The sequence below is a fragment of the Lasioglossum baleicum genome, chromosome 2 (assembly GCF_051020765.1).
Source record: "Lasioglossum baleicum chromosome 2, iyLasBale1, whole genome shotgun sequence".
NCBI classification, from domain to species: Eukaryota; Metazoa; Arthropoda; class Insecta; order Hymenoptera; family Halictidae; genus Lasioglossum; species Lasioglossum baleicum.
In genome coordinates, this window is record NC_134930.1 from 9,072,594 (window position 1) to 9,091,053 (window position 18,460).

The 18,460-nt window shown below is 38.4% G+C and overlaps 1 protein-coding gene across 1 annotated transcript in view; it reads right to left on the bottom strand.

Annotated features, from left to right (window-relative positions):
- Positions 1 to 18,460, bottom strand: part of LOC143216058 (beta-1,4-glucuronyltransferase 1) — an 82,381-nt gene that overhangs the window by 33,240 nt on the left and 30,681 nt on the right. The window contains exons 2-3 of the mRNA XM_076438792.1: positions 7,496 to 8,481; positions 6,571 to 6,751 (exon numbers count right to left, since the gene is read on the bottom strand). Of these exons, the coding sequence (XP_076294907.1) occupies positions 6,571 to 6,751; positions 7,496 to 8,481 (1,167 nt within the window). The remainder of the gene's footprint in view (positions 1 to 6,570; positions 6,752 to 7,495; positions 8,482 to 18,460) is intronic.

Genomic DNA, 18,460 nt, shown 5'->3' on the forward strand with positions numbered 1-18,460 from the left:
CATTAGAAGGGGAGCTCGGTGGATCAGCCGTGTTCTAACTTCGCGGTCTCACAAGCAACAGATATTGAAGGAAATATTGACAGTAAACCTCCTAGAGGTTCAAACGGTTCTTCAATATTGACAGAAAATATAATTTTCTATCGACCCAAACCTGGCTCGTGCGCCGAAAGGTGGGCAGGACCTGCCCTAGAGCATTGTAAAGGTGGAATCTCCTAAGCGCGTCTGGACGCAGAGTTTTGCAATCCATACTCCGTTCGTAGTAACATCCAGCTGTGTTTCTGGACGCACAAGTTTGCATTCGTGACGAATGAAGTATCAGAACCCCCAAAATTGCAAAACGCTGCGTCCAGACGTGCTTAGGATATTTCACCATAACATAATACATATATTCAACGTTCGCTATATTCGATTTGACGGCCGGTTGTGCCCACTAGCTTTCAGTTGGAAGACTTGGTGCGCAAGGATCAGCGTGTTATGGTATCGAAGAACGGGTAAATAAAAACGGTAGGCCGCGTTAGAGGATCGCAGTCGGCTCGTAGAGGAAGTACATTTCCAGGCTAGGAGCTACAATCAATCTGATGCGTCGGCTCGATTAGATATCAATCCGATTTGTTCGTGACGTTGATCGCCGAGCTCGATAAATACGACAATAATGAATCTTTCGAGGGCGCGTTTATCTGCAGAACTGAATCACGGTAGGGAATCAATCACTTCGAACGTGGTGAATCGCGCCGTTGAAAAAAGGGATGGCACTGGATGCCGGAATCAATTGTCTCTGTAAATTGGCGAACAATTGAAAAATACGCCGAGCGATACCATTAAAAAGTGATCGAGCGAACGCGCTAATAGAAGTCAGCGAAGCAATAGCTTACCTGTTGTCAGAATATTCGGTAGATTAAGCAGTTACGATAACCGAGTCGAGCGGAATTGAATTCGAGCTATCGATGTTTCAATCACGTACAAAACAGGTGTCTTTGATCTGTACAATCCGATTCGAAAATTATGTTTTCAGCAAGGATTCGTCTGAACGCTGTTTGCATCATTTTGAAATTAAATATCTCCTAATCAATGCCGGAACATTTTTTCATTCGAAAAGAGTTATACGCATCTCATTGGAAGTGAACCACTTGAAAGTTATTGGTCTCGGTGAGCAATTATAATGTTTAATTAATAGAAATGTGAATTTTGTGTAGCTTCTTGCAACTCTGGCCCACTAACAAGGGAACGACCCCAAGTGTCCTACTTCGATTTTGATAATTTTTTGCGAGATGCTGGTATATGGATCCCTAATTATGTATGCAAAATATTAGGTGTAGTTACTCAATAGAAGATATAAACAATTAAAGTTTCATAATAAATATTTCCTAGTGAAAACTAGATTGTCAATATAAGTGACAAGGGAACCTATTTCTTAAGAGTTCTAAGTAGGTATCTAATTACTTTTCTTTATTGCCATTTTAGCGTTAAGTAATTGCAACCACCCATTACAATTACTTGTAATTGCAACTACCAATTACAATTACTTGTAATTGCATTAAAATTACTTAGAAATTGCAGAAATAAAATTACAATTACGTGTAATTGTAATTGGTAATCGCAATTACTTTGGCTCAACCAGTAATTGTAATTGCGGACCACAATTACAATTACAGTGATTCGTCAAGTAATTGCAATTACCAATTACAATTACATGTAATTGTAATTTTATTTCTGCAATTTCAAATTACAGTAATTGGCAAGTAATTGTAATTGTAATTGAAATTACATTTTGCCCAACTCTGCTATAAATACGATATAACTTTTACTTGCATCAGTTTTTGCTATCTTTTATCGTTTGGGATTTATGAGCACTTACATAAAACGGTCGGTTCGGAAGCTTTTCGATGCAAATGTCCAATTGTCACCACGATGTTTTGAACATTTCGGATAATCTGGCAAGGAAATGTTTCCAACAAAAGTTAATCGATACTCAGTCGTCTATAAATCCCAATAAAAAAGTTTCACAAAACTTTTCTTTTTTAATAAAAAAATATGATCATGTTAATTTTTTAAATGCCACTAAGTATTTTTTATTACATATTGTTGTAGCTGATGTCAAGATGAATCCAATGACCTACTTAACTACGGACTTAAGTCTTAAAATAATGCTAGAATAATTTTGTGCAGCTAAATGGCCCGTTTAGACCACGTGGTGCAAAACATGTCGAGTAATATGTGAACTAAAGCCTCTGAAGATCGTCAGTTATCTTACATTCATAGAACTGTGTGGATACTTTTGAAGGATAGTGTACAGAGTTCCGGGTCGGAGAACGTGTCAAGCTTCGCGACCGTACAGTGCCGTACACCAGCTTACATTCACGGCTGTATACGAAGGAGCGCGGGGTTGTTTTACGCCGGTGTTACCACGCTACGTGGCCACGTAGATTTACACCTGTTTTATTGTCGTCGCCGTGGCGTACTCCGTTCTACGAACACACAGTGGTACGTCGCGCTCGGATTTTCGCCCGCCCGATGGAATTTTCGCTATTTCCACGACAAATCCGCGAACGGGGTCATTTCTCGAGACGTCACTGTCTTTGGAAGAGCTCGCGTGCGTTATACATATAATCTAGGGTGGACCTTATTTTCCGAGCTTAGAGTTTTTTCGGGACAACCCGATTGTGACACCAGCTAAACAAATAATCTATGCAAAATTTTAGATTGACCGAACAACGGGAAACGTGCCGCATCGAACTTGAAAATGTCTTATTCTTTAAACTTGGATTCCTCCATTACAGTAAATCTACATTTCTATACATACAATTACGCACATAACTGATCACACACATTTTTAACCAGATTAACTTTTTTACGAATGCACGGAACGACTTCAATTTTTTTGTAAGGCTAGAAGGATTAGTTTAGTAAATGATGTCTAGTAAATATTGTATCCCAACAAAAACATCTTGTAAACAGGATCCAAGTTCCCATGGCCGTAAAAAGTAGTGAGATCAAACAAAATACGGCCAAGTTCGTTAGTTTAGAAATACCTCTTGCCATACTGAAAAAAGCGTTTGTAAAAAATAGTTTAAAAGAACGCTATTTAATTTTTAAAGAGTTACATGGAAGGCTAAATTATTCAAACTTGGCCGTTACTTTTTAAACCAATGGCCATAAAAGGTGTTAGGTAGCGGCCAAGTTTGAATAATTTAGCCCTTAATAAGATAATTAGAAGAAGAATGAGATTTTTATTTGGCTCCCGTCGCTTGCAATCAATGCAAACATTTTTTATTTTGCATAAAGATCCGCAGTCTCGTAAAGTCTAGTTATAACAAAATGTCACGAAATTCTTCGATCCGGCCCACTGCGCTCCGCGTAGAGTCCTGTGCCCGTTCGCGAGCTGTCCAGGACATGGCGCGGGTTTCGCAAGTTCGGAATTGTCGTTAGCAATTCACGATTCGAAGTAGATAATTTGTGTGACACCTCAACGTGTCTGGCCTGTGAATCCGTTCCAAATTTGAGATCTGTCGTGAAAAACCGAGCCTGAGAGCAACCACTTGTCCCGGATGGATCGCGTACCATGCGGCCGAGTGTGGCCCGGCCTTTCGGCCTATAAATACCCGGTGTCGCAAACGTTTTCGTCTTTCTGACAGAAACGGAAAAGTAAGCGACCTGATAAAGTTCAAAGTCATTTAGTTAAAAGTTTTTACTAACAAGTCAATCTATTATTGCAGATTAAAATGCACTTTCTTGCGCTAGTTGTGTTGTTAGCCACAAGTCGCAAAACCACCAAATCGTTGATGGCAAAAACAGTCAAACGACCGTCAACTGGAGTTCTCGAGCATCTGCGCATGACGTGCAAACTTATTCTCCAATTACAGTGACCACTCGATAAGTACTTAAGTTTGAGACTCAAGAACGTGCATGTTCAACTATGGCTCCGTAGCTACCTCTATTCCCTTGGCACTTAAACTGAATTGGAAGCCAAACTGAAACTACCGAGCTACATCATACAGTGGACCACTCTGGTAAATATGATCGACCAGTTTGTATAGTATCTTTGAAGAAATTGATAACAAAATTGCTTAAATGGAACATTGACATCTGCAGTATGCTATACAACCCCTGGCAGAATGTTTCCGATCGGAGGCATTGATACGGATTTTAGAGAAAACATTGACAATTTAGAAGTATAAAATATTACTTTATGGAGTTAAAACTGATGGGAAAATGAAAAGGGGCTTATTGAAGAATGAAAAACAACAAAATAACATAAGCTTCCATTTATTATAACAAAGAAACGAGAAAATAAACGAAATGTTACACGGAAAAAAGTTCCCGATTAATAGAACAGCTGGAAGAAAGTTTCCGACTCGATTACCACTGCCCATCATCAAATTTGTTCAACAATTGAACAATTCAATTCAACAATTCCATAATTTGACAATGACGAATTTTTCAGTATCTATGTCAAAGAGCATGTAGTGGCCATAATGTTTGGTGTTTTCTCTTTTTATAATTATATTTTCTTTTATAATAGTAAAGTTATTAAGTTTTTGTTGTTAAATAAAGTTATGGGGGGGGGGCAGGGATGAAAAACCGTACTTGTTCTGTCGCGTAAACAGTGTCTTGCTCGCGCTGGTCTTCTGAATTTTGAACAGCTAGATCGGCGATCGGCCGCACAGTGCGGCCGGTTTAGTTTGACGTTTAGCCCGCGGTGTTCACCGTAAATTGATAACGGGCCCGGAAAGTACAGTTTGAAACACGAATTACCCCTTACACGGTCGGCGGTCACGAGGGACTGGGAGAGGGTGCGTCCTCGATATGCAAACGTTCGATTAGACGGCGCGAGATGTATCAAGTTTAAATTGAATAATGCTTGTTCTGGAAAATGAGCCTCCATCGCACGATAACGGCGGCAATGATAATATGTAATTCAATTAATGTTCCTGGTTGCCGCGGGATTTGCCCGTTCGAGTATCGTGCTCTCAAACTACCCGTGTGCTCTTCCCGCGCTCTCATTCGGTGTTCCTCTCCGCCCCGGCATCACCCTCGGTTTCCCAGAGGACACAGACACCGGGGTGCAGTTTCGCGAACCCTTCTATGTCCGTGCAAATATACATTTTTTTCATTTCGCCGCGCTCTAATATCGTCCGGTCGCGCGGCGCGGCGCTCCCGCGCCCGCTGGACTCTCATTTGTTCGAATGTTCCTGCCGGCGTAAAAAACCGGCGCCAGTAATTAAAATAAGCTGCTCGCGAGATATAGCCCCGTTCCGACGACTTTAATTCGATTCCGGCTCGTTTAGTTTCGAACGCCCACGATCGCAACGTGCCAGGAGACTGCCGATACAGGTGCAGAAATTAAGAAACCGGCACCAGGCTAATAGATTGTAGTGGATCGACGCTGTTGCGCTAATTATTCATCGCATCGATCCAGGCCAAATCGATTGCCCTTACATTCCGTTGAAGCGTTTATGCTGTCTGAAGCAGGAGAAATGGCACGTAATCAAATTTCGAAACGAAACTTTTGTCATTATCCCGTATATGCCACAAAATATGTATTAACCTATTCATACCAAACATTGCGTAAACGCAAACGTTGAGCTCGCCAACTTTTTTCCTGGTGATTTTACATTATTGGAGCTCATGCAGCAGTTATGAACCGGGTTTTTACAGATTAGCTTCGCGCGCTCGCTATCAACATTTGTTTCGCTGCTTACTTTCCTTGTTCAAATGTTTTATTCTGCAACGAGCCCGCTTTATGAAATATTGTAACAATTTAGCAAGGATTCTCGTCTGAAATTTGCACGTAGCCTCATTTTGCATTAAAAACGTGTTTCCCAAAAGGATTTTTGGTGACTCGAACAACAATTTTTTGTCATCCTTGTGTCATTTGGTGCAGGGGGCACCTTTTGTTAAATTGAACCAAACGACTTCAGCGTTGTACGCAGTAAGAAAAATTGCAATTTGATCAAATCGTGGGAAAAATAATAATACATAGTTGATCTTCACAACTTTCTGTATCCCATTTGAAATTTGAATTGTATACTGTTGTCCACGTATGCTGCTTTCTTCACACTTGAGGTATGCCACCTTGTCGCATATCATAATACATACATATAATACAATGAAATGTATTTTAGTTATCAGTATTATTATTACCCAATACTTTTAATTTCTCTCCTGTATGCGCGTTTTCCATTTAGAAAAATTAACAAGAATATTTAAAAGCTATACAAATTTTTTTCACGATTTTAATGAGTAGCAAATAAAACTTCAAAGCGCCCTTTAATACTATATTTTCATTCACAGTGTTCATGAAAGAAAACACGATAGGAACTGTTAGAGCTAATCAGTTTAATCCTATTATAAGACTGAGGATTTTAAGCATTCATGACAAAGCTTAGTAAATGAAATTTAAAACGGTGAAAAGGTTGGATGAATTTCAGAATGTCGATGTCATATTGAATTTATCAGAATTATTAAAGGAAAAAAGAAATTTCTATTTAACTTCTATTTCCTATATAAGCTATGCAGACAATTTCTATTTTGCATGAAGATTCGCAGTCGAGTTATTATTAATTGACATACCTGCGTATTTCTGGTGTATCCGTAGCCCATGAAACGTTCGTCATGAGGTGGGGCGATGTCTTTCGCAACGTAAAAAGGTTCGTAAAGGAATTCGAAGTTCGTTACGGCGTGGCTGACGTACACCTTACCAGTCTTCACGTTCCCATTATTCTTATGGTTCGGGAAAGTATCTAGGATCCACCTAGGATTGTAAACGAGAAAATTTAATTTAAAATATTTTAAATTTTAAAATAATGATTTTATGATTAATGATTAATTGTTTTTTATGAGGGTGCGTAGAGGACACGTGAAGGTTAAATTTGTTTTCTTTTAATGGAATCTCATATGTATACAATTTATTATTAGGTTAGTCGATCCAGCTCATAATTCTGTTTGCCGACTAGGGCTTCCAATCCCGTATATCACGTAAATTATAACCGAAAATAGCGTCAAAATAAAATTATGTTTGTTTTTGTTAAAGAACAGAAAGTCGAATTTATAGTATATGCAAAAAGGTCATTAACAAGTTCAGTGTCCCTTACACCGTGTGCAATTCTAAATTACAATCAGTATTAAATCATTTGTATTTAAAGCATGTGTGAAATGGAACTAATTATACGAACTAAAAACGTATTAGTAAATATATATCTGTAAATATAGACCAATTGATGGCAAAGAAGCAATACCAAATTCCTCATCAAATAATCTTTTTCCACTTATATCTTTCCCCGTTTTTTTAATACTATTTCTATTCATGAGTGTTTTATTTCTGTAATTTTTTATACTAGGTTTATTGTGTTAATAAATTGATAATTTGATTTCATCATTCAGTGTTTGTATTATCACAAGGTTCTTACATGCGGCCCGCACAACATTTTTAAAGTAGCTGGCATTTTGTAAGAAACGGTTGCTCATCCCCGTCCTAACCGATTCGCACAACACTTACCTAGTAAAATTAGTGGCGAACTGATTGTGGATGAAGACCTTCTGGTGGAACGGCCTGGCGAGTCCTTTCCTGGCCAACCGTACCAGTTCCGATTTATTTTGCGGGAATCTCACGCGCGAGTCCAGCTCGTACGTCGGTATCACGTAGGCGCACTTATCACAGGTATCAGTCCTGAGGAACTCGTCGAGGGCGCCGGTTAGGTTGAAGCTCGGCACGATGTCGACGTCCGTCAAGAACACGTAGTCAGACTGGCAATTCTTCCTGGCCAGGTTCCTCATGTGGTTCTGGGGGTACACGTTCCGGATCCTCCAGTTTGTCTGCTCGTTCGAGATCCCGTTCATCAGCTCGTTCAACGTTGCTTCCGGTTTGGCACAATCGATCGTCTCGGGCAGCTCGTACTCCCGCGGCTGCTTCTTGGGCGGCCTGACGTTTGGCACGGCCAAGGAGAACGCGACCCTCTCCCTTATCGGCTCGTAGCATCTCCTAAGATAGACCAGGTACTTCTGAAGGACTTCGAACTCCTCGTCGCCAGCTGCGTACAAGGCCACTGAGATCGGTCCTGTCCAATGGTGCGCGGCTTGGACCACCGAGTGCAGCTTTTCTACCGAGCTCTGCATGGCCAGGCACACCCGGTAGACCTGCGATAGCTCGACGAACCCGGTCCCGACCAAAACATGGTCGAACGTGCGGAACAATTTACGCGCGTCCCATTTGCCCAGCTTTATGTTCAGCTTCATGCTGTGTCCATCAACTGGCAACGGTTGGTAATCTTGCGTCACGCATTCCGACTGCAGCAGCAACTGCTGCTGCTGCTCTTTGATCAGGGTGCCCAGGTTCCATTCGGTGATCACGTTTACATCCATGTCCCTGGGCCCCTCGCTCGGTATACAGGTCTCCGACTGCAGCAACAGGAAAGTCAGCAGCATGTTCGACAGCGCCAGAACAACCACGCTGGTCAGACTGAGGTTCCATGGTCGGCATCCCAACTGCACATCAAATGAAGAAAGAACGTCAATACGATGATTTCACGCTTGTTAAACACTTATTAAACATACGAAACTAAAGAAAAACATCAAAGTTTCTTATGCATAAAATGCATTGATACGCGTATGGAACGTAAGGAAACGTTAACTGGGTCTATTTTAAGGTCATAACGCATAAAATAATTATGAATTTTGTTTATTATGTAATAGAAAGTATACACGGTGTCCTGTTCAAGTGAGAACAGTAGGATATCTCGGAATGAAATTGTCCACGTTTTAAACGTCCCGTGAAACACGCCCACCGCAACCGCGAGTTCGCAACTTGGTATTAGAGTTCCCTAGCAAAAATCATACCGCGCAGCCAGGCCGCTGTAAAACAGGGTGTAAACAAGTTTCACGATAAGAAACCAGGTCCCCGGTAACGGCGTATTAGGTCTGTCAAAAACAGAGCAAGCTGCTTGTTTTATCGCCCTAATTACACCGTCGTCAGTTTCTTGCTGTCAGCGGCAATGCAAAAATGAGCCACCAAACTTTGTTGAACTATGAGGGGATGTTACAGCCAGTGCCCCGGCACGGCGCTGCCTTCCACTTTGCGCTTATCAAACTTTCTTTTTCTACGGTGTCGCGGTCAGCACTCGATAAGAACAAATTCGAATAAGGACTTATTGAATCTCTCAGAACCTTTCTCCATAATCAGGTTTTCTATATTCCATATGCTTTATTTGCTGTCATTATCATCTTTGTATCTACTATACTGCTGGAATAGCTGATGAGCATGCTCCAAAACTGTTTTCTGTTACAACAAAACACAGGTCGTTATATAAATAACATCCCCGTTCTAACACTGACTTCCAGAGTACAATATTATTACCGGTTCAAACTTTTTTCTTTGTTTTGCATGTAGACGTCATTTTTATAAACGGAGCAAAGGCTAAAAATATGTCCCAAAATGTTTTATTGTATTATTATTGTATTAAATGGAGTATTGAATACCCCATTCAAGCGCATTGTTAGAAGGTATCGGAAACGAAAAGTAAGTAAAACTAAATATAGTTCAACATAGACGGCTCCTTGACCGAGTTACGGGAACGAGTATTGGATGTACATATTAAACTCATACACATTTGATCATACTATCGGTAACTCGATCTATTCCTATTCGCTTCGGCGAATTTCCTGAGAGCAGTCTGCAACAACGTTAAAGAAATATGAATTTATGTACGAAAGCTTTTACCTATGCACCAAGACGTATTCCAGTGTCATCGAATCTTCGGTTGGTTGACAATCAACAATGGCTATGGCAGCGAAACTCCCGATGAAATGCAACGGCAATGAAGCTCTTTCCAATACCGTTCACAATGCATATTTCTTCGAATATTATTTGTTGGAACGCAGAGATCAAATATTTATCGAATATTTATAGAAGTTAAGCAGAATTGATTTCCAGGTTTCATCTCTTCATTGGATGTTGATATTTCCGTATTGCTTTATATTTTTATATAATTAATTGAAAGAAAATATTTGATGTTGGGCGAAACCGAACGAAACGGACCAGTGAATTAAAGTGAAGAATACTGCAGGTACCTCCAAGGACTCAAATTAAATACTACCTGCCGCAATTTCCTAGTTAAGCGCTGCTAACGGCGATGACTTATACAAAACAGTGTGTTGGGGAACAGAAACAATAAAACAGAACGCGTATAAACCCACAGGGGGCGGCCGGTTTAATGAAGTTCTACTATGTAAATAGTGGGTCTTTCTTGGACGGTGAAACGTTATTAGAGTCTCCGTCCCCGTGGACTCTGCGTTTTGCAGCACAAAAAATTTCGAGGTTCAATTCCTGCAAAGTATATAAAAATAATGCTAGAATTATCGCAAGACAATTTTAAATACTAATTGTTGTAAAAATACTGGGATCAATCTTATCTTTAGACCCAGTTCCACTTCACAGTTTCCATTTTATTTCTCTTCTTTAAAACAAGACAATCGTCTTGAGACCAGGTTTGAAATCAGCGTGGGAAAATCTACGGGAAATGATATATAGCATGTTAAAAAAAATTTTTTCCGCGCGTGGTACTGGAGAAACCACATTTTCTTGAAATTCTACATGTTTAACGAATTTTCTCAACGTTAAAAAACTTTCGTACCATAATCTCCCTATTTTTCCCATATTCTGCAAAGTTTCAGCTTTAATTTTAAAAATATTCATCGCTCTATCGCATTTCTATCGAAAGTTCTTTGATTTTGAATCGAGTTTGGCCCTTTTCCACTGTGCGCTGGCGCGGCGGTAGCGTATTCAGAGATGTCAGGCAGCCGCTGTACGTGGCGCGCTAATTTCTGCGAAGCACTAACTTCAAACACAGCTGCCATAGGTAAAAAATTATCGCAGCGAGTTCATGGGGTACTCAATCAAATCGGCAGAATCTTTGCTTCAATCTGACGTTTGGATCATGGTATTACGATCATTTCTCGCCGAGATATAGCGAGTTAAAGGAAAAATCGAAATTGTGCATCTTTTGAGCATATTTTCAGAAACACCTGATATATCGAAATGTTAATGAAATTGAAAAAACAAAAGAAGTGCCTTGAAGAGAAAGAAACGCTCTTTCTATTGCTTTTTTGCACAAGATTCTACAGTAATTTTTTCGCTTTCTAGAGCCAGTTAAAGTTAAATAGCCAAAATTTACTTCAATGTTGAATAACTCGAATAAAAAAAAAATGCATAATATTCAATAACTACACAATTTACACAGGAAAGATGGCCCTTCCAAATGATATTAACACGATTTATCAAAAACATTTGTTACTCCCCGTGTGACGTTCCAAAGTTGCACAAAATTTTTGTTAACCGTCAATGTTGTCTTCATCTCGCTATAACTTTGTAAAAAGCCAATATAGCAACAATTTGAAACAGAGCATCTGATACTAGAGGTTTCAGGCTTTGAAACCATTGTTTAACGATATCGATACGGCAATTTTTGACGGAGTTATGATCACGTAAAGTGGGACCCATTTTTCGGGTTCGCACAAGTGATCCCTTAATTCTTTTGAGGAGTGTAGTAGGTCCTTGAATTCGTCTTAACAACAACTACGACATTATGAAATTTAAGCATTCAAACATTTAAAAAATAAAATTGAATTTTTGTCTGTCGGAATCATATGAAAACTGCTCGTCTATTTTTTTATGAAAATTGGGTTTCCAGCTTCGCCTTGTTAGGTACTTCAATTTCTACGGTTTGAGGGTAATTTTTTTGGTATCTGCTTTAATTAGTGTCGAAATATAAATACAGTTTGAACAAATCTCCGTGTGAAGCAAAATAGTTTTGCTTTAAATCGTTTTTTTTCGCCTTCTGCAAAGTTTACTTTTTTGGACTTAGGCAATTTTCATATGAGGCCGACGATATGCAAGTTTGTAGATGATTAAACACTGTTCAACTTTTCTTCGAAACATTTTTTCCTCCGATTACACGGTTCTACAAATTTCAACTTCTTTTTGACGTTTCGATTCTCAGTATGATAGAGTTTTACGCGGTGTTTGCGAGTCTGGCCTTACTTTTTCTCATAGACGCACAGTTTTTGAGAAATTTGAATTTAAAAAGCTATATTTTTCAACTTTAAACAAATATTATGATGTTATTATGAAAGATATTGAATTGTTCTTTACAGTAGAAGATTCTGTAGACTTTCCCGAATACAGTGATATCCAATATTAATATATTATGATTGTTTAAACATGTTCAAACATGCATGTTCAACACAGAAGTTTTATAATCGTAAAAAAAATTACAGAATGATTGATTATATTCAAATATTAATAACTATACTAATTTAGAGGATAACGAAATTAAATCTGTGTGAAAGTGCTGTGTATCCCTACTTGAAAAGCTTCTGCAATTCTAGAATTTACACAATTTCCTTAAAACACTTGATTTCGCTGACGAATGAACGCTGTGTGTGTGTGTGTGTTTCAGAGACTGTACTTCGCGGGTGTACAAATTAAAAAAACAATACTGAAGCCTTATTCCTCAGTCCTTTAACTACGTCGGACAGCAAAAATTTTCCGACTTTTCGGGTCAAATACGCCATTGTGCGGTGTAGCAAAACCAGAATGTTTCCCACATTAAAATATGCGTTTACTCTAATTGCGTTGACAATATCTAGCCCGGGAATGATTCGGTGAATGGTGCATCTGCACTCACGCGGAGACCATTTTTCATTCTTCGCGTGATCATATAGACACGCGAGTCCGATGATCCATCGAAAAGTGTTTGCGACTCCGTAAATGGCTCAGAGATAAGAGAAGCTGTAGCGACGAAGCACGACACTCGCAATAATAGCGCAATTACGGTGCTAAACGGAAGAAACAGATTGTAGGTATTGTAGAGCAGCCGCCAGAGTGCACAGCAGAACTCCCAGCGGGATCCGGTGAAATTTCGCTCGGAAACGGCGGTTAGAACGGATAATGGATCGTACGACTTTCCAGAACCCGTTAAAATCGAGCTCATATAGAAGCTGAGATACCCTGGACGGACCTCGAGTGTTCAATGGAGAAAATAGTTCACGCCTCTAGGAAGATAATCGCCATCGCCACGCTAATAGATCTCCCACTCAAGCATTCGGAAAGTAGGTTTTATAATAAATATCCGAATTATTTTTTCATGTTTTCCTTTCGTATTTAATTTCTTCAATATGACTGACACTATACCTATACTATCGCTGGCAATAAGTTTCGAATTAAACGCAAAGATACGAAACTAAAGGGAAACATCAGAGCTTTTTAAACAAAAATGACAATGATACACATTAGAAACTAAACATAGGGTAATGTTAAATTGGTCTATTTTAAAGTTGTATCGCATAAAATAATTATGAATTTTGTTTGTTATGTAATAGAAATGTAGAAAGAAATAGACTGTTGCTTGGGGATAAGAATGGGACATCTTAAAGTTCTGCAAAAAGCATGGACCATTATAAATTTTCAAAGAAACTTGCAATAATTTTCTTGATCTTTACGTTACCTAGTATTTTGTGACATTTGTAGATGCATATATTACAACTTTCATACGTTTTGACATTGATATTACAAAATTTTTACATTGTGTTATGAAAATATTTCACTAGGCTAATTTGCTATGGCGTGGAAAAGCATACTTTTTACATGTATTTACATTTTTCCCAATGCTCACGAATTGGTTACTTCGTGTGGTTTTCTCTTTTGCCGAGTTTTTCTTCGGTAATTATGTACAAAGGGGTACTCCTCTCCGATTTGATGACCTTGAAATATATTATCATGGACATGATTCTAAACAACCTTTCCACATATGTATACATATGTATAATGTATACAGGGTGTCCCAGCTAACTTGACCACCTTGAATATCTTTGTTGTTTTTAAGGATACGTCAAATGTCTGAAGGACAAAGTTGAATGGTAAAATGGGGCTCATAAGATACCAACAAAATTTTTTTTTTCATGTAATTTTTTTATGACATTTCAAGGTCACCTTCATTTTTTTTAAATGAAATGAGGTATTTTTTAATACATCAATCGATGCAGCTGGACATTCGTTATAAACAAGTACTAACCTATGTATGTCGAAAAGTTAGTAGTTCAGGAGATATTTCAATTTAAATAGCTCTAAAAAACCATTACTGTCGTACTAACAATAAGACGTTAGTGTTTACTTACTTATGTAACGTCTTACTTAGTACGACAGTAATGGTATTTTAGAGTTTTTTAAATTGAAATATCTCCTGAACTACTAACTTTCGACATACATAGGTTAGTACTTGTTTATAACGAATGTCCAGCTGCATAGACTGATGTATTAAAAAATACCTCATTCCATTAAAAAAAATGAAGGTGACCTTGAAATCTTATAAAAAAATTACATGAAAAAAAAAATTTTGTTGGTATCTTATGAGCCCCATTTTACCATTCAACTTTGCCCTTCAGACATTTGACGTATCTTTAAAAACAACAAAGATATTCAAGCTGGTCAAGTTAGCTGCGACACCCTGTATACATATCACAGCCCCGCAAGAAGTGACACACACAAGTCAACAAACGACAATTTTGAGGTTACGTCATTGAAAAATATGTATAAGTTTCATAGTATTCTCTAAGTTGATTTTTCTCAAATGCTTCATTTTTGAGTTCTGTCACTTTTCTTGCGGGGTGCGATATTATATTAGTTTATATTAAATATTATATTAAGTTCGCGACCTCCACAGTTATAGAAAATCATTGTAGACACGTTCGGGCATCGTTAAATTACGGAACGCAAAAACGCGTACGTGTTCATTGTGTATACAAAATACAAGAAATAAGAGAAGACCAAAAGCTATTTATTTGATTTCCACCTCAATCAAAATAATAAATAATCTTTTATTTGCAAATAAGAAATAAAACTGTATTTAAATAAAAAGTTTAGTTATTATTTGCAATTAAAATCACACGTTTATTTATTATTTAATTATTTATTATTTTCAAAAATCAGGGATCATACTTTCGGGCATCGTCGAATTACGGAACGCAAAAATAATAAACGCCATTTATCCTCGCCGAACGAGCACCTAAGAACTGCCCCCATCCCGGGGTCACCGGTGGCTACTACCCAAGGTGCAACTTCCGTTACACATTTGTGTGACATCCTACGTCACGCTTTTAGCCGAACGAAACCTACAAGATTTTTAATCTTAAAACCAGAACATCCCCTTAAATTGCAAGCGAGCAACAGCCAAATAATTAGACAGCGTAGTACCTGGAAGTAGCCATCGCATCGCCGAGGTTCGTTGCTCGACTCGGCTGCGGAGGGAAATTAAATGTGAGAACAATACGAAACAGACGTTTTAATAATCAGAAGTACTCGAGTGAAGTCTTAGTAGCGGGCTGAGGAACAACGGGAATGTGCACGCGTTTCGCGGGGGGCTCGAGTGGGCCCGTGCATTACTTCAGCGTAGCTGAAGTCGGAGTCCTGATGCATACGCGATCCTAAGGTGAAAAAGGAAATGGAGTACCCGCAGCGTGCGTCCGTTGCAGCCGGGATTTTTACAAGCCGAAACTAACCTCCCGTACAACTGTGCGCTGTACTGTGAAACGCGAGGAAATTCCTGGCCGCCCCTTGTGGGTGCCTGAAGCTCGAGGGCCGTTTCCGTCGCGTTTACGCAGACGTATTAACTTATTCTGACGCGACGTGGAAAAAAAGGGTGGAAGACAGCAGGTGAAAGAGAGAGAGACAGAGAGAGGGCCAGACGTCTCCATATTTAGCTTGCGGCATTTATTTGCATACTGTTTTGCGGGATATTCATTAGCATACTATTAACCGTGACGAAGACCCGGCGAGACTGGGCATGCACAAGGACCGAGGTCCGCACACGTACCGCCAACAGGATTTTTGAAAAGCATACCATGCCATCAAATGATTAATATCCCGAGGATATTGCGTATGGAAACCCTCGCATACTCAGTTATCAATAAATAACCGGGGACGGGATACGCGAGAAAGAGAATTTCTTGGCCACACAGACTTTGAATCGCTTTCTACATATGATAGGGGCAGGGCCGTTCCTAGGTGTACAGCCGCCTGCGTGCTGAGCAATTTTTCTCCGCCCCCCACCCACACCTTGACAATGGGAAAAAATATTTAAACCAGTATACATAAGGGCTTTATTCAAATTTATAATGAGAAGTTCAGAATATACAATGAATTTGTTGTATTAACGCATTTTATAAACATATATCCCATTCGCAAATCCTAATATAAAATTTTATTTTATTTCGGTTGCGCTGTTTTATTTTCGACCGCCGTTGGCCGCCTGCGTGCGGCACGCACTGCACGCCTAGTAGGAACGGCCCTGGATAGGGGTATTGTGTGATGAACTTTTACTGTAGTGGCACGTTGGGTGTGTTCACGCTAATGTCCAAGAATCAATAGTCAATACTGTTGCCAGTGCTGGGCAAATTTTATTTAAATAATAAATAAACGTGTGATTATAATTGCAAATAATAACTAAACTTCTTATTTAAATAAAAGTAATTTAAATAAATCCAAAAGTGATCTTTTCATTATTTCTTAGTTGCAAATAAAAGATTAATTATTATTTGGATTGAGGTGGAAATCAAATAAATAGCTTTTGGTCTTCTCTTATTTCTTGTATTTTGTATACATACATATACAATGAACACGTGCGCTCTTTTTGTCTTCCATAGCAACCTTTTTAGGTATACCGCCAGTGGTCGGGCCCGTCTGGAGGGAGGATTAATGAATAAAAATACAATTTAATTTATTATTTGTCAATACAAATTGTATTTGTAAATAACTCTAAATAATTCTATTTAGACTTGCTCAAATAATAAATAATTATTTTTGTTATTTTTTAAGCATCCAAATAACAAATAACTTGTTATTTAAATAATTCTTTATTTAAATGAATTTATTTATTGTCCAACACTGTGTGTGTGTGTGTGGGTGTTGCTACTGCACATAGTCCGTTTTCTAACCTCTACCTCATACCTCTCGTATACTTTATATGTAGATATCAAGCATATCAAACACGCGGCCCGTCGACAAGTAGAAATGCAGTGTGATTCCGCGTATTGAAACAAAAATATCCCACATTTATAAAATTGTTTATCTGACTACCGATTTTCCAGTATGTTATGTGCAATTAAACAATTCTAGCTATGTTCGGTATCAGTCGTAGCTCATATATGTATGTGCGAACCACTATTTTCAACGTTAAAAAATAATAAAGCTGCTTTATTACTACTACTTTTATGAAAGGTCAAGATCAACAGACCAGCACATACAATCAATATCAAAAATAATTGCAACTCAACAAATTCAACCAAATTTTGAAAATTTGGTTATTGGAAAACGTTGCGCCCCCCAAGTTTCTTCAAAACAAAAATGAAATAATCCTATTTAGATAAAGTCAACTTGAAAAAAGACAGCTTTTGTACATATTTTTATTTTCTTAATACATATTATGCATTTTGTACGTATTTTATTTTGTATGTGTAACTGTATGTAACTTTCTTTTATTGCGGCGCTCGAATTATTTGTATTAATACTTAACACTTTACCTACCGGAAGCCTATTAATAGGATTTTTAATAATTGTGTTGTACCAAAAGAAAGCATATAGAAATTTTCTTTTACGTTGCAATCTTAAATGAAATTATTAGATGACGTCATCAAGGGTGACTTGATAGTTCACAATGAAAATTCCTGTTGCTATTGAAGGTTCTATTAAAAAGTGTTTAACTATGTACCATAGAATTTTCAAAATTATGCAATAATATAATCACCGATCGGTAATGTGTTAATGAAACTCTTGGTGGTAAACGAGTTTGACAGACCTGCTTTATATTCTCATCCCTGTCATCACGAGTCACGGTCTTGTACCAATTGTAGTTTCTACGCGTTAATACGGCTGGATTGCGATGGGGAGATAAGAAATAGAATATATATTGGTTTAAATAATTTAACATAATGGTAATCATGAAATAATAAAGTTCATAGTTATACATTTAGGGCAATCAATGAAAAATCTATGGGCACATTTAGAAAGCAGGATACAACTTTCTTGTCAATCACCACCAACATCCAGCAATTAATTACAGAGGAGAATTGAAGAACAGAGAGATCGCGTCCACCCCGACCATTGCAGGAAACTAGTCGAAGGTATGCCAAAACGCCTTTGAAGTTAGTCCGGAAGGCCAAAGCCGAACCTAACCAAGATTCCTTTCAAATAGCTGTAGAAATCTAACCCTCCTACTATACATATTCAACCTAACTAAGAATTTGTATAGTCATTTTGAACGAACTTTGGTTAGGTCTGGGTTAGGTTTGGGGGGGGGGACAGTAGTTGCTCCGAAGGAAAAATTTGCAAACCAAGGTCAGCCAGCGGTAACATGTATAGGAAAGAGTTGTTCAGCATGATGACCTTGATAACATTATTTCAAGGTTATTAAAATTG